This window comes from Macaca mulatta, chromosome 3 (genome assembly GCF_049350105.2).
Source record: "Macaca mulatta isolate MMU2019108-1 chromosome 3, T2T-MMU8v2.0, whole genome shotgun sequence".
Taxonomy (NCBI): domain Eukaryota; kingdom Metazoa; phylum Chordata; class Mammalia; order Primates; family Cercopithecidae; genus Macaca; species Macaca mulatta.
This window is the reverse complement of record NC_133408.1, coordinates 105360148-105384743: the sequence shown is the minus strand read 5'-3', so window position 1 is coordinate 105384743 and position 24596 is coordinate 105360148. Positions and strand designations below refer to the sequence as shown.

The 24596-nt window shown below is 36.1% G+C and overlaps 1 protein-coding gene across 3 annotated transcripts in view; it reads right to left on the bottom strand.

Annotated features, from left to right (window-relative positions):
• Positions 1-24596, bottom strand: part of HYCC1 (hyccin PI4KA lipid kinase complex subunit 1) — a 70470-nt gene that overhangs the window by 35336 nt on the left and 10538 nt on the right. For 2 of the 3 annotated variants that reach the window (XM_028844934.2, NM_001266156.1), the window contains 2 exon segments: positions 12079-12157; positions 4679-4780 (listed from right to left, as the gene is read on the bottom strand). In XM_028844934.2, coding sequence (XP_028700767.1) covers positions 4679-4780; positions 12079-12129 — 153 coding nt within the window. In that variant the 5' untranslated portion in view covers positions 12130-12157. 3 annotated transcript variants of the gene reach the window in all.

Here is a 24596-nt window from a genome sequence, read left to right as displayed (position 1 = left end):
GTTTTTAAAATTTTCTTTGTGGACCCATATCAATAATCTCGAATTGTGGCATAACATCCCTCATCTCTAAATCCCTCAGAAAGCTAAATCAATTGAGATAGTCTAACAAACACTGCAAAATTATGAAATCTTTTTTTTTTTTTTTTGAGACGGAGTCTCGCTCTTTTGCCCAGGCTGGAGTGCAGTGGCCGGATCTCAGCTCACTGCAAGCTCCGCCTCCCGGGTTCACGCCATTCTCCTGCCTCAGCCTCCTGAGTAGCTGGGACCACAGGCGCCCGCCACCAGGCCCGGCTAATTATTTTGTATTTTTAGTAGAGACGGGGTTTTCCGTGTTAGCCAGGATGAGTCTCGATCTCCTGACCTCGTGATCCGCCCGTCTCGGCCTCCCAAAGTGCTGGGATTACAGGCTTGAGCCACCGCGCCCAGCCATTATGAAATCTTACTTGAAAATTTATTCAAGACAGTTTGTATGAACATATAATTTTAATCAAAACATACTCAAAAGGCTTTACAATCCATTTAAAATCCAAAATTTAGAGTTTTTGCCGTACAAAAGTATAACTTAATGAAGACCGATTCAAAGAGGAGGTAGAAATATATCACAACAAGATGAGATGAAATTATGCATTTGAAATTAATACAGATAAATATCAATATCTGTGAAGTGTGTCCCAGATTGCGAAGTACTTACACATACATAAACCCATTAAATTCCCACAACACTGTAGGGTAAAATATCATTATCCACACTTTCCACAGAAGGAAACTAAGACAAAGAGGCTATCCGCTATGACCAAAATCACATGGCTTACAAGGGTCAGACCTGGAGCCAGGTATTTTGACTTCTTTACTAACATACCTGAAAAATGTCAGGAAGAATAAAATTATATACAGTGTGGGAAATATGGACAGTGTCTGACATATCTAATTTGACTATATTTGAAGCAAGCAAAGGAACATCAGAACCTGCTGTGTTCCTGGTGTCTGGGTTGCATTTTTTAATGTATTTTTTTTTTCATGGAAACTGTGTTATTTATCGTGGTTACGTTTTACAGTACTATTAAGAGAGACTGTACCTCAAGTATACTTATACGTGTTAAATGGCTTTTTTGGGTTTAAGGAGAACCTAGTCACCACGTGTCATCTCTCCATTGTAAAATATATTTTGAGTTCTAAAATAGCTAAGCCGCAAATGGATTTTTACAACAATCCATTCATAAGTAAGAAGTCTGTATTATAACAGAGATTTCTAGTGGTAATAGGCATATGACTCAAAAATGCTCTTTAGTGACTAAGTAAGGAAAATGTTCTTTAATGACTAAGCAGGAAAAGAGTCAAGTTTTGGTAAATTTAGAAGGAAAATCTTGTAATATTTTTTGTACTGAACAATTACTGAGGAACATTGGGTAGGAAAAGGATACGGAAAAGTTGGAGAACATTAATATTCAGGAACCAGCAGCTACTGGTACCGGACCTCTCTCTTCTCTGGACTCCAGACTCCTAGAACTCGAAGGGGACTTTATGTAGGTCTTTCAAAAAACAGCTGATTTCATAACAGACTTAAGCAGTATTAACCTCTACTCATATGCCTGTCTCAAAGTTATAGTCAACTAAAAGCGCCATTTAAGCAAATTGCACTGTACCCATATAAACTGCCTCTTTATAAGTTTCTTGAACACATCACACATCCCAGGGCCTTTCCACCTACAGTTCATTCTCCTGGAAGGCTCTTGCCCCTGATTCCACTCCAACTCCTAATTCGTTTGGATCTTGATTCAATCACCAACTTCCTCAGCCCCAACATATATTTCCCTTCATTTTATTTATCCTTATAGATTTATCACTAACTGACATAGTATTATATGTTTAGCTATTTGTTTAATGTCTATCTCACTAACTAGAAAACAAGTTTTAATCTACAAGATCAAGAATTTAGTCTATTTTATTCTCATAATTCCTAAGTGGTTCCTGATACATTATATGTGTTTAATAAATATTTATTAAATGAATAAAACTGAATAATGAAAAAGTACTATTAGTAAAGTTTAAATGCCAAATTCATTGAACTTCAAATAATACCAGAAACAATATCTCAAATTTCAAAAATTCTGGAAAACAATAATATCAACTTGTTAGGAATATTTTCAAATTAAGACACAAAATATTCTAAACAGCAAAAGGGAGGTTACAATGTTAAAGTAGATTACACTTTTGTATTTTAGAAGCACTTCCAAATATATTTGAAAGAGCGAGTGTTTTTTTTAAGAATACAGAATACACACTGTCTTTACCACATGAACCAGAATAAAAGCACAAAACAAACTAACATGCAAGACCAGAACCAGTGCTTAGGAAAGTATGGTCCCGAGGATCATCCACAAACTGTTACCAGTCTCCAACAATATAAACATAGAAATTGAGAGGAAACATTTAGAAACTTTTATAGCAACTTAATATTGTGGCAACATCCAAGTGAGCCATCAGATTTATCAGAGTATACATCAGTTATGGAATATCAAATTTGTGTGGTGCCTCACACTGTGGTGTGAGTTCCATGTTAGTCACGTACTTTAGATACACATATTTGTCTGTGACAGATTACAATTTTTTAAAAAAACTGGTCCGTCATCACTAGTAGTTTCAGAAACATTGCTCTGAACCATCAGAGCTATATTCACTAGCATTATCTGAATAAAAGGAATGCTATAAACTAATCTAGCCAATCATAAATTTATCCTACAAACTCTTTCCAAAGTAGCCTAGTTAAAACATACTTCATCAGAGGAATAATTTTTAAGCTTCTCAAAATAATAAATAATACATGAGCATCAAGATTTAATTTGTTAAAAAACATAAATCACATGGCTATACTTACCCTATTTTGTGAAATAATTCTAAACCAAACATGCAAAATTTTAAAACAGCTTTCACTCAATATTTAAAAAGTAAAACCCTTCAAGAAAACAGCCTACCTGTGCATTCTATATAAGTTAAGAAGTTTTGGGGAGAAGGAAGAGACAAGACAAATATGATTGTTCAATTCAGTTATTCCAGTTAAAGTTTTTTGGCTTGTCAATATATACTCCCTAATCCCTTCAGCACCTAAAATTCATGATATGCATTACAGTATAACCAGTAGGAGTGGGCTATTCGACACCCCCTCCAAAAGAGGTTAACTACTCAAAAGAAGATCCTCCCTCAATTTTGGTAGTTTAATTCCAGAGATACGTAGATCCATATTGGACTGGACTCCAGGATATGTTACTTTACCACTGAATCTGCTGTTAGAGTCTATCATGCCATCCATCAAACTCAAGTACAAAAGGAATTATGTACTTCAGATCCCTCTCTTCTACCATACCTCTTTCCACTCCCCCTGACACTGCTCAAGTTTAGGTTCTCAACAGCTCCCTCCTAGTCTACTGTCATAGCTTCCTAGTCTTCTTGTGTTACCTATTTTTTCATTTGCCAATCTATCCTCCACATAGCCACCTTCCTAACCCCTCAGTGCAGAGTCTAAACTGCTTAAGATGGAATTTGACGCCCACCACAGTTACGTCCTAAACCTAGCTTTCTAGCTTCAGCTCCTATCACAGCCTTACCCTCTCTTGTTAACTACTGTGCTAGCCTATTCACTTTTTCCAAAAGTCGTACCTTTTTATTTTTCATCCTATCTCCAATTTTTTTCTATTTCTACTATGAATAGTAGGATTTACAAGCACCAGAATCTGGAGTATAGATTATTTTATTACCTTCAAACTAAATGGGCAGCTAGTGGGGTGCAGTGCCTCATGCCTGGAATCCCAGCACTTTGGGAGGCTGAGGTGGATGGATCGCTTGAGCCCAGGAGTTCGAGACCAGCCTGGGCAACATGGTGCAATCCCATCTCTACCAAAAATACAAAAATTGGCCAGGTGTGATGGTGCATGACTGAAGTCCCAGGTACGGGGGTGCTGAGGTGGGAGGATCGCTTGAACCCGGGAGGTCAAGGCTGCAGTGAGCCATGATCACACCACTGCACTCCAGCCTGGGAAATAAAGTGAGACCTTGTCTCAAAAAAAAAAAAAAAAAAAAAAAAATCTAAATTAGCCATCAGAAAAAGGAAAGGGTGGTAGTGGGGGCAAGAGGAAAGACTGGGAAAGGCAATAGCCAGACTAAACTATTTGCCATTCTTTAAATGCCTTTCATTTTCTGAGCCTCCGTATACTATCCCCACTGCATGGAATATTCTTTTACCTTGCCACCTGGAAAACTTGTGCTTATCCGTAGACTGGATTAAGGATTGCCTTGAAACCATGTGTTTACTTATTTTCTCCCACTTTCCTCTTTCAGGATAAAAACCATGTGTTACTCAATTTGATTCTCCATTGCCTAGCATAGTTGAAGGGCTCATAATGGACACTCAAATACTTGCTGAATGAATAAAATGAAATGTAGTGACATAAACTTTTCAAAGCTACCTCTAGCGAGAGAGAAAGAGAGAAAATGTTCAGAGATGGCTTTTGGAATATGGTAATAAATTCTATTTCTTGGCTTGGGGAATGGTACACTAAAGTTCATTTCAGTATTGTTCTTTAAACATATATATTTTCTTACCCTTTTATATAGATTTGACAATGAAAAATTAAAAATCAATCAAGTCAATACTACTAGCACAATAAACCATAAAAGTACTTACCTCACTTTGTGGCTCCTGGATAACTTTATAGAGAGATGAAACTAAAGAACTCTTGTCTTTCAAATTTGTGGCATAATTTGGTAAAGATGTTTCTGGTAATGTCTAAACAAATTTAAAAAAATACATTTTATTTTTATGAAATGTCCAGAATAGGCAAATCCATAGACGCAGAAAGTAAATTAGGTGTTGCCAGGACTGCAGAGGGGAAAGGAAGATTAGGAGTGACCAACAGGTATGAAGTTTATTTTTGGGGTGATGGAAATGTGCTGAAAGTAGATGCTGGCATTGGTTGTACAACATGTGAATATATCAAAAACCAAGGCAAGGTAAACATGTTTACCTTAAATTAGTAAATTTTATGTTATATTAATTATATCTCAACAAAACTTCAAAATAAAACAAAAAATATATTTTATCCTCTTATCAACAAGGACATAAACTAACATCAACACTTCATCTTCGATTAGTTTGGGATTAGAGATAAGAATATAGGCCAGGCGCAGTGTCTCATGCCTGTAATCTTAGCACTTTGGGAGGCTGAGGCAGGAGGATTGCTTGACCCCAGGAGTTCAAGACCAGCCTGGGCAATATAGTGAGACCTCATCTCTACAAAAAATAAACAAAATTAGCTGGGCATGGTGGCACATGCCTGTAGTCCTGGCTACTCGAGAAGCTAAGGTGGGAGGATGGCTTGAGCCTGGGAGGTCAAGGCTACAGCGAGCCATGATTCCGGCACTGCACTCCAGCCTGGGCAACAGAATGAGACAGGGTCAAATTAACTCCGGAGTTACATACTGTGACTGTTAAGCATGGGAAGGCTGTTCTACTTTACCAACTGAGGGGAAAATTTAGAACTTTCAGAGCTAGAGAAAAAGATATCCACACTACCAACAAACTACTTTTCCTAATGCCATTTAAAATGTGGACAACGAGTCACAGCTTGCCAGCACCACCTATTCAGAACGAACACCATGACCAGAGAAGAATGGGAAGAAATAAAACTCCAGTAGTAAGTCAGATGATTTTGAATAAAAGTGTAGGGAAATCTGAAAACAAAAACATTTCATTATCATAATGATAAAAACCTTTCCTTCTGGAGTACACCCCCTCCTCAGATATCTGTGACAGACCGCGATATCTGTCTCCTAAGTCATTATTCTATCTCACCCAAATTACTTCCTTCCGTCAATCAATGTCAATCCTGAAGTAGATACCATGTCTCAGGATATTCCTAACTCACTCTAAAGTATACATTATTCCTTATATGTCTCATATCCTAGTATTTCAAAATTTAATATGGGTTATGATTAGCGTATAGGTGAATGTGTGCATAAATTAAACAGCATAAATTTTTACAATAAAGACATTTGATTCATTTTCACTTTACTGTGAGTTCCTTGAGGGCAAGAACTCTTATCATCTCTCCATGCACAGCACTCACCACAAGGCCTCATACACAAATCTTTGCTGAGGGAACATATTACAGATAAACAAAATAAGAAATAAAAATTGCCATTGTTTATACTTTGGTAGATTCTTTAAAAGTGGGTCACATTTCACCTTAGGATACATAAGTGAATAGATTTTTTTTTAAAGTTTAATAAGAGTTTTATTTACCAGAAGGGTAAGCAAATGTGGACTATTTGGAAACCTTTCACAATTCTCCAGAGTGGGGAAAAAAAGGTTTTACTGAAACTGCTTACATAAAGAAGAGATTAAGGCATTCTTCAATATTTCAAAAGCATGACACAAAAGATCTCCAGGCAACATTCCATTTCCGTCATTTGATCAAGAGTAACCTAATACTTGGGGAATTTATATAAAAGGGAATAACAGTCAAATAAACAGCAGATTCCTAATCCTCTGAATAAAAATAAATCTAAATTATGTATAAAATGCACTATATATATTTAAAACACATTGATGTCTAACTTATGTAACTAAGTATACATGTCTAATATATATGTCTAACTATAAAATTAAAGAATAAATGAATCAAAATACATATCTTTAGAAAAATTATTAGTGAATAGAAAGATTATTATTATATATACATATATATATGATCTAGGCTAAAACTAGATCATTCATTAAAAACATGAATTACAATGTTCAGCTTATATACTAGCTGACTGTCACGAGGTAAAATATTTTCTGTGAAACACCCAAAGGCAAAAAGACAGCTGTTTTCTGAAAAGACAAGCTCTAGAAAATACCATGGACCCAGGTTACCACTGATAAATGAAAGGAAGGGTATCTTAAAAATTAGTGCAGTAATAATACCTTTTATTCACAATTCTGACATTTCATTTAATGAATGTGGGAAAAGTTAATTTTGTCTGTAGAGAGGGAGAAAATATAACTGTTGTGTTCATAAATGGTGCTTTAAAAAACAAGATCTAAAAGAGCCAAATGAATTTAAATACTATTATAGCAAAAACATTTAAATTTTCATGCACTGTACTAGTTCAAAGGTACTGACCTTCTTAAATACCAGCTTAGCTTTCTCATATTTCAGAAGGCATAACGAGTTGAAAAGTACCTAATGGAAAATTATGTTGGTATATTATTCTTGGCAAAATTTGACATCGGGTGTGATAGCTCACACCTGCAATCCCAGCACTTTGGGAGGCCGAGGCAGGTGGGACCCCGTCTTTAGTAAAACTACGAAAATTAGCCAGGTATGTGGTGCCATGCGCCTGCAGTCCCAGCTACTCGGGAGGCTGAGGCAAGAGAATCGCTTGAACCCGGGAGGCAGAGGTTGCAGTGAACCAAGATCGTGCCACTACACTCCAGCCTGGGCGAAGGAGCGAGACTCTGTCTCGAAAAAGAAAAAAAAAAATTTGAAGACAGATGCCTCATACTAAAGTATCATTTGACAGATGGTTTTTCAAAAATGTGAGGAGGTGATATGGGTTGAGTAGCAGAGAATTAATCAAGATGGACAGATGGGTGAAGAACCAGTAATTAAAACAACCCTGTTCAACAACATCACACATAAGATTTGATTTTGAGTCACATATTGAGATTCAGCAACTATCAGAAAATTTTAAAAAATTAGGAGTCCGGAAATCTGCTAGATAAATCTACCACACAGCAGTAACAAAAATAACATAATCTGAAACATAATATTTTATAAATAAATCTTTGAAAAGATAGAGCTTGAACTATTCATGAAATCTTAAAATAATGAAGTCCTAAACTAATCATTTAGTTGGTATATAAAGAAAATAGGACAAGCACAGTGGCTCACACCTGTAATCCTAACACTTTTGGGAGGCCAAGGCAAGCAGATCACTTGAGGCCAGGAGTTCGAGACCAGCCTCGCTAACATGGCAAGACCCCATCTCTACTAAAAATACAAAAATTAGCTGGGCATGGTGGTGCACACCTGTAATCCCAGCCACTCAGAAAGCTGAGGCATGAGAATCACTTGAACTCAGGAGGTACACGTTGCAGTGAGCCAAGATTGTGCCACTGAACTCCAGCTTGGGTGACAGTATGAGACCCTCTCTCAAATTTTAAAAAAAGAAAATACTAATGAGAGTCCATAGCTAGAACAGACACTGAATAATTTTACCAAATTTTCAATTTCAAAAATTTTAAATAAAGTATTTGTACAAAGCAAACTGTGTCATCTCTACACATTTGAGAGATGTTGGGTGAGGTTAGGAGTTCAGACTGACCGTGGACCAGTGTAGAGCTAAAAATCATCTTCATAAACCACTTACAGTACTTTAACTTTTCTGATGAAAATATGAGACCCGGAGAAGTTATGCCCAACATCATAAAACCAGCCTAGGGGAGAATTAGAATTAAGTCAAAGGGTTTCTGACTTTCAGTTTACTTACTCAATCATGAGTAAGTGGCCTTATCAGCATCATGGCCTTATTAGCATCATGGTTATTAAATCAAACAACCAAGCAGAAGCTTTTCTAGAAATATGTATGTAACCAAAACCTTTCTTAAATATTTTAACAAAAATGTGTATTTAACATCAGAGATTTCAAAAGATATGTTACTCTAATTTTAGAAGTACTTAGCAGACATGTTCCCAAGCACTTTTCTATATTCTATTACCTCTGGTATGCTGCTGATTTTGCCTGATAACCTTCTTCTCTTTGTCAAACATAGAGCTGAATTCAACACACATTAACCCAATTTAGAATAACACTCCAAATAATTATCAGGAATGCCTACCAAACTAACCAAGGAATGGGAAATATCCTTCCTTGAACTGGCTATAATACAGATTTGAAAATAATTTAAAACATTTGAGTATCAAATTGATTCAAAATTGGGTAAAGTTAATCTTGGGGTTGGGCAGGAGAAACTTCTTAAACTACATTTTATTTCTTGTAGGCCATGATTTCACTCCCTCCTCCTAAAGGAAAAGTTTCCCTATGCTTGCATTAAATTTATTAAAAATGTTAATAAAATATTGCTAGCCACATAATATGTTATATTGATAAAATACTACTTAAATAATATTTTCTATTTATGCATACTCTGGTTTCTTGTAGCAGAAGATGGTATTTGGAAAACAAGATCTGGGTGCTTAGTGTACTCACTGCAACCGGGGTGCCATTGTTTCTAGGTCCTCCCAGTGAACAAAGCTGGGGATAAATGTATGCATATATGTACAGACACACACACACATATATATCATATGCATACTTAGAACCCGTGAGTTCATAATGATTCCAATACAACACCTTAGAGTTCTTTCTTGACTTTTGCTGTTCCATGATTGTAATTCCCTTTTTAGACAGACAGAAATCTAACTCCCATTATCTTCAAAGTATTTACTTATTTGTTCAATCAACTTATTTGCTCAATGTAACCAATCTACCAGTGTAACTATTCTGGTTACTCTTCTACATGCCACCTCTGTAGTCCTTCACCCCAACCACCTACTTCCTCAGACACTACTGCCAATAACCGCTGCTCTGCCCCTCACTCCTTGGTACTGCACTTCCTAGGTGTCTATATATCCAAACCAGGAGGGGAAGGGAATAAATGAACAGATGGGAAGGGAAGGAGATCAGTCATGGTTTTCCATTATTTGCCTTACTAGCTGATCTTACCCCTACAACCCACCCTTTAACATGCTCTCTTTCCACAACTCCATCTTAAAGAATGGATAGCTAGCGATATTTGCTTTTGCATATTTTACTTCATCATGAAACATAAGAACGCCCTAGAAGAAATAGCATTCAACTGTTAAACTTGACAATTTCCATCAATCTGCCAAAAAAAAAAAGCCATGATAAGAGACTATGTTAAACACAAAGATAACACAAGCAGGAAACACACACACATACACACACACACACACACACACACACAAAAGATTAATCAAAGTTTTTTTGTTTCGTTTTTTGTTTTTCTTTTAGAGACAAAAGTCTCACTCTGTCACTAGACTGGACAGCAGTGGTGCTATCATAGCTCACTGCATCTTTGAATTCCTGGGCTCAAGTGATCCTCCCATCTCAGCCTCCCAAGTAGCCGGGGCTGCAGGCATGCACCAACAAGCCCAGCTAATTTTTTTTTTTTTTTTTTTTTTTTTTTGTAGAGAGGAGGTCTTGCTATGTTGTCTAGGCTGGTCTTTTTTTTTTTCTTTTTTTGAGGCAGAGTCTCACTCTGTCACCCAGGCTGGAGTGCAATGGCATAATCTCGGCTCACTGCAAGCTCTGCATCCTGGGTTCATGCTATTCTCCTGCCTCAGCCTCCTGAGTAGCTGGGACTACAGGTGCCCGCCACCACGCCAGGCTAATTTTTTGTATTTTTAGTAGAGACGGGGTTTCACCATGTTGCCAGCATGGTCTCAATCTCCTGACCTTGTGATCCGCCCGCTTCGGCCTCCCAAAGTGCTGGGATTATAGGCGTGAGCCACCGCGCCCGGTGCCTAGGCTGGTCTTAAACTCCTGGCCTTAAGCAATCCTTCCATCTCCGCCTCTCAAGTGCTAGTATTACAGGCATGAGCCACCACATCTGGCCACAAGTTATTAAAATATGTAGAAAGCACTTCTGTAGCATTCTATGTCACTTCATGATAACTTAGGGAATCCATAGAAGGATGCTCAATTCATGGCTACAAAAGCTCAGACAGTAAAAGTCTGCCCAGCAATTCATCAAGATTAGCTAACAGAGACAGATAAGGCCAGCTGTAAAATTAACAGGAAATGGTGCTTTTCCTAAATACACACTGCAACTGAAAAATGTCATAACAATCTCCTCTTTGAGTGACTACTAAATTCTTACTTACTAAGATGACTTGTTGCCTAAAATCACAGATTATAAAAAAGTTTGTTGTTGAACATGTATCAGTAAGAACAAAACATCCCACTCTTGCCTAGAGCATCTAAGTCACTTTGACATAGAGAAGCAGCCTTGATTTTCAACCCAGGTACAAAGATATAAATACAGAGTTTCTGAACATAACATTTCAAATCTACGTTAACTTTGTAGTTTTCAAGACAACAAGATCCTGGGTCTACTTTGAAGGCCAGACCAGATGTTCACCCCATTATAAACAGCCCTGCTTTGTTTTGAGTCTACCAGAATACTGTTCCATTTAAATTTTACCTAAACTCTACCCTTCCTCCAAATTATTATAACTTTATCTTTTCTTTGGTTTGGTGAGATGGTCCCATGGTATCTGTTGGGCAATCTCTCTCAATGCAACAAGTCAATAAGCCTGACTTTGTCAGTCTGTAACTTTGTCCTTATAGGTCTTGGGCTGACTGGGCTGGACAAAATCAAAGTGACAGTTGCAGCCCAAACTCTTCATTCCTGTGGTTCATGATCATGCAAGTACACATAATTAATTATGTGTCATATAAGGACAGAGAAAAGTAATTAGCTGATTAAAGAAACACCATTTTAGCTATCCTAGAGAAAATTCATGAGACAAGAAAATATAAGTTTTATTTTCTTCATTAACTAATCAAAGGTTATACACCCCTTATATAGCCACTGGGTTAGCCAGCTAGAGAAAGATCCACTGATATAAAGTTGAGCAAATATCTTCCCTCATTGTTGGTCATGCCCAGTTCCACTGCCCTCCAAACTGCAAGAAACATTTTGACAATGAATCATTGATGGTCGTTGGAGAATGACATCAACATTCAGAGACTTTAATTATTTGTGGTATTGCCATGAAAGAAAGAAAATAAACAAACGAATAAACTCTTTGAACCACTTGGGAGAAAAAAGGAATCAATTTCCTAGAAAAGATTACTATGTGTAAATAATTCTCTATTGAGATTTGATAGAAAATACTTCTTCCACAGATATTTAACCCTTCAGTCATATAAAATACAAAAAATCACTGGAATTTAAACCCCAGACAAAACTTCTTTGGACTATAATTACTATAGTAGAACAGTAAATATTACCTTAAACTCTGACAACCATTCCTCCACAACCCCTTTCTCTGAAGTAAACATTTTTCCACATCTGTTCTAAACCTTCAACCTGAAAATTAACATAGAAAAATGTTAACGTTTTGAATACATTTAGTCAGATTACTATGAATAGAGATAATCCTATAAAGTTGTTACATCATATTTGTGAAATGAGTTTCAAACATAAATTACTAAATTCATTTCAAAACCAATGTGTACAAACAAGCCTTAAAATGCAAGAATTCTGACAAAAGCATAAATATCATAACATGATGAAATTGGCTCTGCAATTTTCCTTTGGTTTTCAGGAATGCCAGCTGCAAAACATACTGGACATTTTTCTCTAGTTTCAATAAAATAATTTCAAAAAGATCATTGAACTTAAAAAAAAGGCAGAAAATATTTCAAAACCGTGAAAATATAAGACATGCATCCAAAATTGACTTTATAGAAAGCATTAAAGTAATTTAATTTGCTTATATTTCAGTTCTTTACAACAGTAACTAGGCAAGCCATTTGGTTTCATGAAAGTGTAATACTCGTTTTTTAAAAAGTAAAAGTGACAATATTCAAAATGACCATATTTGACAATAGTTATTCAGAAGATTGGGATTTACTTAAGTATAAATTTAAAGAAACAAGCTAAAGGAAATGCAGAACAGTTTTATCTCAAGCAAAATGTCAAAATACAATGTATTTGTCTTTACCCATCCATTTGTATGGGAGTACACTTGGAAACTATTTCCTGATGGAAAAGTTGAGCTCTATCTGAATTTCCTAACTTCCAAATTCAGTCACAAATCCTTCATTAGGCTACTTAATTTTTATCAGCATTATAACGTAGTAGAAACTCAGGCAGAGTAGCCAGAAATGAATTCTGATTCTATTACTTACTTGCAGTACTACCTTGGGCAAGATATGTGCCTTACTTTTTTTTAATCTGCAAAATAGGGATAACGATAGTACCTATTTGCAAGGAGTTATTGTGAGGAGTACATGTTAAAATGCAAATAAAAGCAGTTATTTCCATTTCTGGCAACAAAGTATTATTACTATGCAATATTATTATTATTAATTCTTATAAACTCTGCTCAACTGTCTAACAAAGTATCCAGATATGCCTTAATGAACAACACAGGTTCTAGTCAAAGAATACATTCTAAGGTTCCTGATGTCTAATTCTCATAAAATACATGATTAAAACATTTTTTTGGTCATTCATTCATTCGTAAAAGATTACTTGAGTAATATGAATTTTATTGTTAAAATAAAAAATATTCCTCCTTGGATCAAGTCAGACTAACAGAAAACCACATATATGTGGTGTATTATTGATTTTATAGAACTGTCTGTTTGGAGAAACTGGGCTTTGAAATTATGTCCAAAATGTTACCAAAGCACTGCTAGATCACATTTATCCTCCTTAAAAGCCAACAGAGTCTAGAAAATTCACATCTTAAGTTTGCAGTACCAGGAAAACCTCTCCTTTGGAGTAACTTGTTTGTTTTTATATTATGAATACTGTGAGTTTCATAACTGAGTCTCTTTGTCTTACTCTTATTTTCTGTCTGCCTGTATCTACGTTGTTTCATGTTGTTATGTATATTTGTAAAACAAAGCCAATATAAATGCACAAAAATTTTCTTTTGTATGAATTACATTGTTTAATAAATTAGGACAGAAAGTTATCACAAATGGAACCACACTACATCAAGTTACATAGAGCTGGGGAGGTAAAATTTTTACAAAAATTCACAATAACTCTCCAATTAAAATTAAGGTTAACTTTTTTTAAATTAAAAGAAATCAAGAGGAATACACAAGGAACCAAGAACAGTCAAGGGCTGTCTTGAAGAACAACAGCGCTGTGGAACCTGGACTTCCGATAGCAAAGCTCAGTATAAAACTTACCAAAAACTATGGTTGTGTTTGGGGTGGCACTGTCGGAAGGATAGAAATCAACCAATGGAACAGAATAGAGTGGCCAGAAATAGACCCACACATACATGGTCACCTGATTTATGACAAAAATAACACTGAAATTCAGTGAGGAAAGGATGATCCTTATAATAAATGGGGCTAGGTTATTTGGATAGCTACAAGGGGAGGACAAAAAGAACCATGACCCCAGAGATCATGCTGCAAAAACAAAAAAACAGTTTCAGTTGGATCATAGATCTAATTGTGAACAGTAAACCATAAGGCTTCTAGAAGAAAACGCAAGAGAGTACTTTCATATAGGCTAGGCAAAGGTTTCTTAAACAAGAGGCACAAAAGCACTAACCACAAGGAGGAAAAAAAGGATAAACCAGACTTCCTTGAAAGTAAGAATTTCTACTCCCCAAAAGACACCACTAAGAGAATGAAAAGGCAAAGCCATAGAGTGGCAGATGATATCTGCAATTCATATATATGACAAAAGTTTCATATCCAGAATATATAAAGAACTCATAAATTATTAAGAAAAAGGTAGACAATCCTATAGGAAAAACAAGACCATCATTTATTCAAATGGAAACTTAGCACATGAAACGTGCTCAACTTTGTTAGTCATCAGGGAAACGTCAGTTAAAACCCACAGTGAAATACAGCATACAGACACACACACATACACACACACACACACACACGTAGCTAAAATGAAAGCCAGATCACACCAAGTGTTGAAAAAGATATGGAGCAATCAATATTCAGACACAGCTAATGTGAATGCAAATTGCTACAGTATAAAATTTACAAAATTTCACAATAACTCTCCAATTAAAATTAAGGTTAACTTTTTTTAAATTAAAAGAAATCAAGAGGAATACACAAGGAACCAAGAACAGTCAAGGGCTGTCTTGACTATACAACAAAATATAACTTTGAATGAATAAACTGTATCTGTGTTACGGTGTTGGATAAAAGAATGCAGGAAAAGAGAGTACATACTATATAATTCCATTTATGTAAATTTCAAGAACAGATAAAACGAATCCATTTGTGTTAGAAGTTGGGATGGTGGCTGCTCTTGAGGGGCCTATCTTGTCGGTTCTGGTAACATTCTGTTTCTTGATCTAGGTGCTGGTTACTCAGGTGTGTACATTTGGTGAAAATCTGCCAAGCTGAACACTCATAATTTGTACATTTTTCTGTGTGTATATTATACATTAGTAACACCAGTCAGCCCTGGGTCTCTTATCTTCCAGTTGATAGAGATCAAATGGGTACCCTCATTGTATAGCTGAGCTCACATGGACACTCACCTGTTTAGCATGCATGCAAGCTCAGAATAAAACTGTTCCTCCCCAAACTTCTCTGTCTCCTGTAGAACTCAAAAGGGAGTCTATGACATGCCTCCCTACCCTGAAAGTTTCACAGTCTCATCACCACTGTCTGCCTTAGGTCCACCAGGACTAAAGTCATTATTCCCTTCATCCCTGTTTATGTCCGGCACCACAAGAAGCTACAGACACCTAGGTGACATTCATCTCCCACACACTGTCATCATAACTCTTTGTACATCTTCTGTTTTGCTCCGATCTCCCATCCCCCATCCCATCCTAATTCTGGAAGGAGGATATACTTCTACTGTGTCCTCTGGAATTTAGAGTCTATTACCAGCAAAATCCTCTATATCTTCAACAGTTCTTCAAATGTTTTCTTCTTTTCATGAGACACTAGTTTCCCTGCATGCAACCTTACCAAATAGTGATTGCATTTCCTCACACATTCCTGAAAGAAACCACTGGGCCTAGAGGTAAAGTAGGTGTTCTCCTTCCTTCTTATTACCACTCAAGATCATTCTTTTCCTCCTTCAACCATCCACCCAAAGCTGCTTTGAAACTCTGTCACCATCATCTATCAATCAATCCACCCCAAGCCCTTGCCCTGCTTGGTCTCTCCCCTTCATTTCTGGATGATCTTAGCTCCTAGGTCACTGTCATGCTTTCAAACAACTCCTGCTTAAATCTTGGTGATTTTTTTCTTGCCTGAAGTGTTAATTCCTAGAAGTCTTAACTCCTAGATTTCTCCTCCTACACTATTATCTTCCTCCCTGCCTTAGCTACTCAATCCTATGATCATAATCTATGATCATAGCCTAGACCACCTGTTTTCAAACATTTTGGTAAGGTACTCTTTATACTATTAAATATTAAGCCAACCTGAAAGAATACCCAATGGCTAAAGCTGGAACAATCTGAGCAATAGAACAAATAATGTAGTATCGAATTATAACCCAAAGTGTAAAATAAATATACATGAGGCCATACTCATATAAATAAATGATTAAATAAATAAGAGAATAGGAGGTAAAGCTTCCTTACAGAAGAATTCCAAATAATAGATGTAGACACTATCTCTTCCAGGAGGTAGAGCTTAGTCCTTGCTTCGCCATTGAGAGTGCATTGGACATAGCTATTCACTTCCACAAAAATAGAGTATGGAAAGAAGAAAAGAGCAACTGTATAGTGGTGAAACCTGGCAAGCACTGCCTTGATCAAAGCTAACATCAACATGATGTCATGTGAATATCAAGTACCATCCAATATGATTACAGACATGAGCCACCGTGCCTGGCCCCTGGTAAGTTCCTCTTAACTATAAAAGAAAGAATATTTTTAGAAGAGAAAGTATGGCTGGGTGCGGTGCCTCATGCCTGTAATACCAGCACTTTGGAAGGCTGAGGCGGGAGGATCACTTGAGGTCAGGAGTTTGAGAAAGCCTGGCCAACACAGTGAAACTCCTCTCTACTAAAAATACAAAAATTAGCCAGGCGTGGTGGTGTGTGCCTGTGATCCCAGGTACTTGGGAGGCTGAGGCAGACGAATCGCTTGAACCCGGGAGGCAGAGGTTTCAGTGAGCCGAGATCGCGCCACTGCACTCCAGCCTGGGTGACAGTGCGAGACTCTGTCTCAAAAAAAAAAAAAAAAGAAAGAAAGAAAGAAAAGAAAATATACAAACATTAAAAATGAAGCCTGAAATAGCAATGCATTATGTAAGAAAGAGAACAATGGAATTCTATAAAGTGTAGGATAATTTTGTTATTTTAGATTCAGGAGGTACATAAGCAGGTTTGTTACATGGGTATAGTGTGTGATGCTGAGGTCTGAAGTACTATTGTAGGATAAGTATTTAAAGAAATGAAAAATTAAAAAGCCAACAGTGTTTACTAGCTGACATAAGCTTTTCTTTGTCCTTACCACATACAGTAACATTGTAAAAAAAAAAAAAATATTTCCATAAGCCCTGGGCTTCAAGATGAATAACAGTTATGACTAAAGGTATCACTAAAGCTTAGATAGGACAAAAAGTAAACTGGTCACAAAATGATGATTTTAAAACGGTTTCTCTCTACCAGCAAGCAGCAGGAGGCTCTCTACAAGTTGCTAACCCACCCCACATTTCATATCTAATATGTAACCTATTAACATCTATGCCAAAGACTTGATTATATAACTCTGCAAGCTTTATATATCTAATTAGACATCTCTAGTAATATTCAAAATATACTTGCATTTTTATTTATTCTTTTTTTTTTTTTTTTTTTTTTTTTTTTTGAGACGGAGTCTCGCTCTGTCGCCCAGGCTGGAGTGCGGTGGCCGGATCTCAGCTCACTGCAAGCTCCGCCTCCCGGGTTCACACCATTCTCCTGCCTCAGCCTCCCAAGTAGCTGGGACTACAGTCGCCCGCCACCACGCCCGGCTAATTTTTTGTATTTTTTAGTAGAGACGGGGTTTCACCGTGTTAGCCAGGATGGTCTGGATCTCCTGACCTTGTGATCCGCCCGTCTCGGCCTCCCAAAGTGCTGGGATTACAGGCTTGAGCCACCGCACCTGGCCACTTGCATTTTTAAAAACTTTATTCTTCTCAAAGGTAAGAGATAAAATTAAAATACATGTTTCCTGCTGTGTAACTAACTTCCTATTTTTGCCAAACATGTTCCGTAGGAGAATATTTAAAATTACATTAGAAGTCTTGCTAGGAGTCCATGTAGTATTTCACTAGCCCAATTAGTCTGTCTAACACTAATTTTTTATAATTTCAATGTACAATAAAACCTTTCTAAGTCAAATGTCTTACTCTTCAATTCCCACATTGTTATTAATAACAATTACCAAAGTTTATCTTTTACTGTTGTCATCAGAGGCATATAACATTTTAATTATTTTATAAGAATATTTTTAAAGTATTTGTAACTTTCACTGTAAAACTCTAAAAATTTCCTTATTCCTATTTTTTAAATCATCCCCTCCATCATTAAGTACTAACTATCAACTACTATAAAACTTTTTATAACCATTTGTTTTATATATCATTATGAAAATCAAGTTTCTATAAATTTATAGAGCAACCAAATTTCTATAAATGGATTGTGACACATCACGAAATTTTAAACTTCTCTCCTATGCAATGAGGCCATTGCTGTAGTTAAATTAAGCACTACCAGAAGATTATCAAGAATTCCTGGGTGAATTTCAGGAAAATAGAATGGAGAGAAATGTTCAGATTATGTTACAGAATAAAATTAATTTAATTTTAGGATTTTGCTGCTTAGAAACTGACCAATCAACTGTGAAGGAGGAGGGTATTTGTGCTGTTGGTTAAAAAGAAGTGATGTTGATGCCTCACTGCCTACCTAGGTCATCAAGTAAATAAAGCTGCCTCTCAAGGCACCAGGAAAAGTAAATAATTCATAGTAAGAGACGTTTGGGAAGTCTTTCCAAAGGCCTATTACTTAGGACTATTTTCCCTCCAAATCACAAAACAAGTGTCCGATTATCAAGAATAGAACATAGGTTTTTACTCAATAAAATGGTTTTTGGCTAAACCATCTTTTGCCTACCCCAAGGACAAATAAGATCATGCTGGGATATCAGTGTGCTATGGCAACCAGCCCAGTGTGTTTCTGTTGGAAAAGCTAGAACAATTAGAAGGTAAGAAGTTCTTTCTTCTCATTTCCCATTTCTATCTTCCCATTCTTCTCAGATCCTCCAGGACTTCAGACAAGATTGGGTGCATTCAAGGTAGTATGGCCATAGACAAGATCCTCCAGGACTTCAGAAGAACATTGTGTCCAGGGAAAGGATATCTGATTTGGACTCCAATAAGAGAAGTTAGGAAGAACTATTTTTTAACAACCATGTTGACCAAAAGAATACAGCAAACACAATGCTGTGAAACTTCTGAGGCCAACAGTTACTGCTCTTGGATTTCTATTGCAAATATTCTCCCTCCTTTTTGAGCTAGCATTCAAATAGCCTTGACTAAGATCATGTACAATGTATTAACAAATTAGATTTCTTTTAGATAAGAGCAGACAGAATGGTGAGATCTCTGGGAACCACGGCACTAAGATGAGCACTTCTTATTGACATTAATATAGCACATGACTCAGTGGTTCAACATTATTTTTTTTCAAATAAAAATTACATAACATAATTTTAAAGTTTTAAACCATATTAGTAATTACAGGCAAATTTCAGTCCAGATATTATAAGCATTAGTAACATACAGCAAGTATTAATAAATATTTATTGAATAGAGGAATAAATTTCACCCTTTATAATGCCTGTCAAATTTACCATCTGCTCTCCATCTCCACAGCAACACCCTGAGTCTGGGCCTTTATTTCCTCTGCATGTGCTGATCACACAGCCTTCTGGCTCCTGGTTTCTTCCCTTCTCCAGTGCACCATGCATGTTGCTGCCATATAATCTTATTGAAATTACTTTTCTCCTGAACACACCATGACATCAGACCTAACAAATATTCTATATCAAACTTTCCCTATAATATGGTCATAATTTACTTATCCAAATTTCACTATTCTATTCACTATACTATTCTCCAAAATACTCCATGCCACTCCAGGCTCCATGTCTTTGACTATGCTTCTCCTCTCTATCTTCCTTTTGCTCCTCAGCTTTTACACCCTACCTAGGAAAAACCCGGGGCTCTTATTAATGAAATGCACGCACTGGCAAGGTAAGCTGCCAGGAGAGAACTGACACTGCATCTGTGAGACACAACAGCATCATCTGATTATTTTAAAGACTGATTGATGCAGATAACCTTGACTTAGAAAACCTCTTATTAGAATTTTATAAGAAATCTTAAAAGTCCATTAATATGTTATATATTTCATTAAACATAAAAATATCACAAACCAATTATTTTACATTTAATATTGGGTAAAAATCTACAAGAGCAGTTATTGCTGAAATAAAGCTTTCCAAAATGTTTGTACCAACTTTTACAAAATATAATTATAGTACATACGAAGTGATTCAAGTATTACCTCAGTGAATCAAACTTCAGTAAGCCCTGATAACATACAAATTATAAAGTTTATGTTAAGATTTCAAGAGATCAGTGTAAAAATTTTGAACTATAATAATTACCTCAATCACATTCATTGACATGATTATCACACAATTGCATATTAAATAGCATAGTGATTAGAAATGCTTTCTACATATTCACTAGAACAGGATGTCAAGTTGACAGCCTGTTCATATAATTTATCCAGACAGTAGGCTGGGCAGGGTCAGAGTAAGAACAAAGCAATAGAAGTAGCAAAAACAAACATAGAATGGGAGGTCACATTAAGGGGTAACTCATTCAATATTTTCATATATGCAAAAAGTCAATACTACTATATGTTCAAACTGCAACATTAATAATTCAGCAAGTCCTTGAGTGTCTACTGAGCATAATGTAAAGTGTTTCTATTAGTGTGCACTATTAGCAAACGAATAGTAAAATATGATCTGTGTCCTTAAGGCAATTGTAATCCAGATGGCAAAGGAAAAGCAGGGAATAGACGAGAGGCAAATAAGTCAAAGTAGCATCTTACATTTTCTAAAGGAATAATTGCAAGGGCAATCATGAGAAAATTATCAGAAATACACAAAATCAATAATGAAGAGTTTAAAACAAGGGTTCTGCTCACTATGCAACTATAAAAGATTATAAAAATTCCACCAAGAAAGAAAATAAAACACACACAAAAACTATGAACACTAGGAAGAAAACTGATTTCCCATCCCTGCTAATATTTTTCTTTACTAGAGATTTTTTTACATTGCTGCACTTAAATCTTTTCCACATAATTAAAATAAATAATCATCGTTCTCACTGCTGTTATCCCACTCTTCAAAAGAAAATACTGTTAACTTTATATTATTTCAGACTTTCTTCTATACATATACTATATAATCAGCAGTTCTGAAAACTCTCTACCCTTAAAAAGTATTGAGCAGTATATCTAAACCAAAACAAAATATATCTTTTCAACCAAGAAAAATATATCAACCAAATAACACATGTATATATATAGGTACCTATCTATATCTATATAGATATCTGCTCAACCAAAACAAAATATATCTGCTCTATCAAAACATGTACATATGTATATATGCACATATATACATACATGTATACATAGTCCATTTATATTTTGATTTTAACATAAAAATAGAACCACATTCTACCAAAACTTGATTATTTTTCATCTAATACATCATGGACCTTTTTAAAAAATATGTGGTACTCTATTACTATTATATTTACGACCTTCAACAAATGATCTCTCCTGTTATTTACTTCTTTGTGTAGTCCTCCTCCACATCAATGCTGGAGTTGGCAAAGTGACATGTTTTTGCCAGTGGACTTTAGCAAGCATGGTGCAAGGAGAAGCTTAATAAGAGCTTCCATCTAGGACCTGTCCTCTTCAACTGTCCCTCTTAGAGGGTAACCACCATGCTATAAGAGCTGAGGGACAGACATCTGCATGAGAAGCCACATGAAGACAGACCCTGGAGGACAGCAGAAAGAAAGGCTTTCCTTGTGAAAATTTAACTACTTGACAAAGTTAAAGAAGCTTTTTTTTTTAATCAAAGGACTTTTAAGAGCCTTTAATATGCTAAATCTGTATTACTAATCTCCAAGAAACGCATTTAGAATGAAATATTTTCCTAAATGCACTTGACCATGGGATCCTTTGCTGTCCATACGCAACTGGCATCACTGGGAATATGGTCTGGAAAACATTCAATGTGACCGAATGTGTCATACGTAGCAATGGTAGATGTCCATGGATAATGTTGTGATAATGACTAACATTCCTCAAGCACTTATGTTTCTGGCACTATGCTAAGCGATTTATTGGAATTTTAATTTAATTCTCGTAGCCATCCTAGCTGGTAAATTAACATAATCTCTATTTCACAAAAAAGAAAGCTAACACTTAAAGAAATAACTTGCCCAAGATCACACACTACCAAAGTGGTTAAGTTAGGGTTAGAACCCATGCAGTCGAATTCCAAAGACCCCATTCTAATCACCATGCTATCAGCAATCCCTACCCACGGCACCTAAAACAGTTCAAAGCCTTTCCCTTATCTCATAAATAATTTACTCTTGTTTACTCTTTTCTTCTTCCTAATATTTTCATTCTAAATTGAAAAGTAGGATATTTTCATTTTAAAATAAATTGGTAGGGAAAAGTAAATTATTCAGATGACTGTGTTTGGCGGCCAGGTTGAGAACTACAGGGTAGTAAAAGAACACGGTAGGGTACTGGAGAAAAAGTATTCAATTTACTTAGACCCAGCTCTGCCACTTGTTAGCATGTGGTTGCAGTATTTTTCTCAGTTGCAATGAAGGAAAAGAAAAAAAGATGAGAAAAATCTATCAACTGGTATTTACCACAGTGCCTACATACTGGTAACAAAAGTGGTCCAAAAACATATGGGTGTGACTGAAGTTGAAATGCCAAAATTAGACCAAAATTCTTATGTGCCCCTAAGTCAGAGGTTTTCTGTTTGGTTTTGGTTTCCTTTGCTTTAGGGCAAACTTTTTTTTTTTTTTAATTCTGGGGCTGAGATCTTTGTTCAGTTCTCTAATTTAGTTTACCCTACTTTCAGAACTATGGGAAAACTGCCTCCAAATGATGAAAGAGCAAATGTTTTGCTTTTGTATATGTTTGAAATTTTCTCTTCAGTGAAGTATCTCAAAGCACTATAAAAGCTGACTGAACACAGCACTATTTGATACATAACTCAATTAAAAATGTCAAGAAGAAATAATAGTAAAAATTGTGTGTGTGTGTGTGTGTGTGTGTGTGTATATATATATATATATATAGTTTGTGGCTACAGCATGTAATGAAAAAACGCTGACAACCACTGTGGCAACTCAGTATGACTAGTTGATGATCAAAGGGTACAGCAACTACCACAGCAATGGGCATGTAAAAGACATACTGTTTTGCCCCTGTTGACTATAACTCAAGTAAAATAATGTGACTAAGATTATACACAAGCCATTAGCTCAAATTAACATCATATTAAAAAGTATTTTATTTAGTCTTCCTCTTCCATTTTCTACCATGAAAAAGGAACCAGGTTTATTGGGAGAGGCTCTTGAACACTTAGGAACACAAATACCCTGTAAACACTTTCTCCTTGCCGAACTAAACAAATTCAATTAAATTAAGGAATTAGCCAGTTGCTTGCGATTGGCTGTATTGGGAAAGATGAAGGAGGAGCAAATAGTTATTACTTTCTTCATTAAGCTATCCAAATCTTTCTCTTCCATGTTTTACCTAGGAGAAGTATATAAATTTTTGAGGTTTTGACATTCGCCTTGGCAAACTGTTCCTTGGGAATAGGCAAATTAAGGGTATTTGAGATTTTGCTACATCCAAGTATAAAAGCCATCTATATTCGTTTGCTAGGGCTGCCGTAACAAAGTACCACAGACTGGGTGGATTAAACAACAGAAATTTATTTTCTCACAGTTCTCTAGGCTAGGAGTCTAAGATCAAGATTCATAGGAGTCTAAGATCAAGATTCAGGAGGGTTGGTTCCTTCTCAGAGCTCTGAGAGAATAGTTTCAGGCCTTTCCCCCTGGCTTGTAGATGGTGGTCTTCTCCCTGTGCCTTCACATTGTCCTCCCTCTGTACGGCCTATCCAAATTTCCTGTTCTTACTAGGACACCAATCATACTGAATTAGGGCCCATCCTAATTACCCCATTTAACTTAATTACCTCTCTAGAGACCCTATTTCCAAATGATGCTACATTCTGAGGTACTGGGGGTTAGGCCTTCAACTTATGAATTTTGGATGGGACACGGTGCAGCCCATAATACCACTAAAGCTGCAGTAATCTAGGGTTCAGCAACCAACCTGGCTCTTTTTTTTCTTATATTAAGGTGGTTAAATATCATCCATTTATTCATAAACTATTAAATGCCAACTATGTCTTAGATACTAGATTTACAAAAATGAATATGACATGGCTGACTTAGGGGATTCACAGACTATTAGGAGAGACAAATAAACCTAAAACAGCAGAAATGGGTGTGTCTTAAGCTCTTTTAAAAACAAACCAAGGTAAATCAGAATATAAGCAATAAAATAAAATAAATGAATGCTATGAGAAAAAATAAGGAGGAATGTAAAAGAAAGCCCAATGTAAACATTATATTTCAATCATTTTACTATCAATAACCCCTCT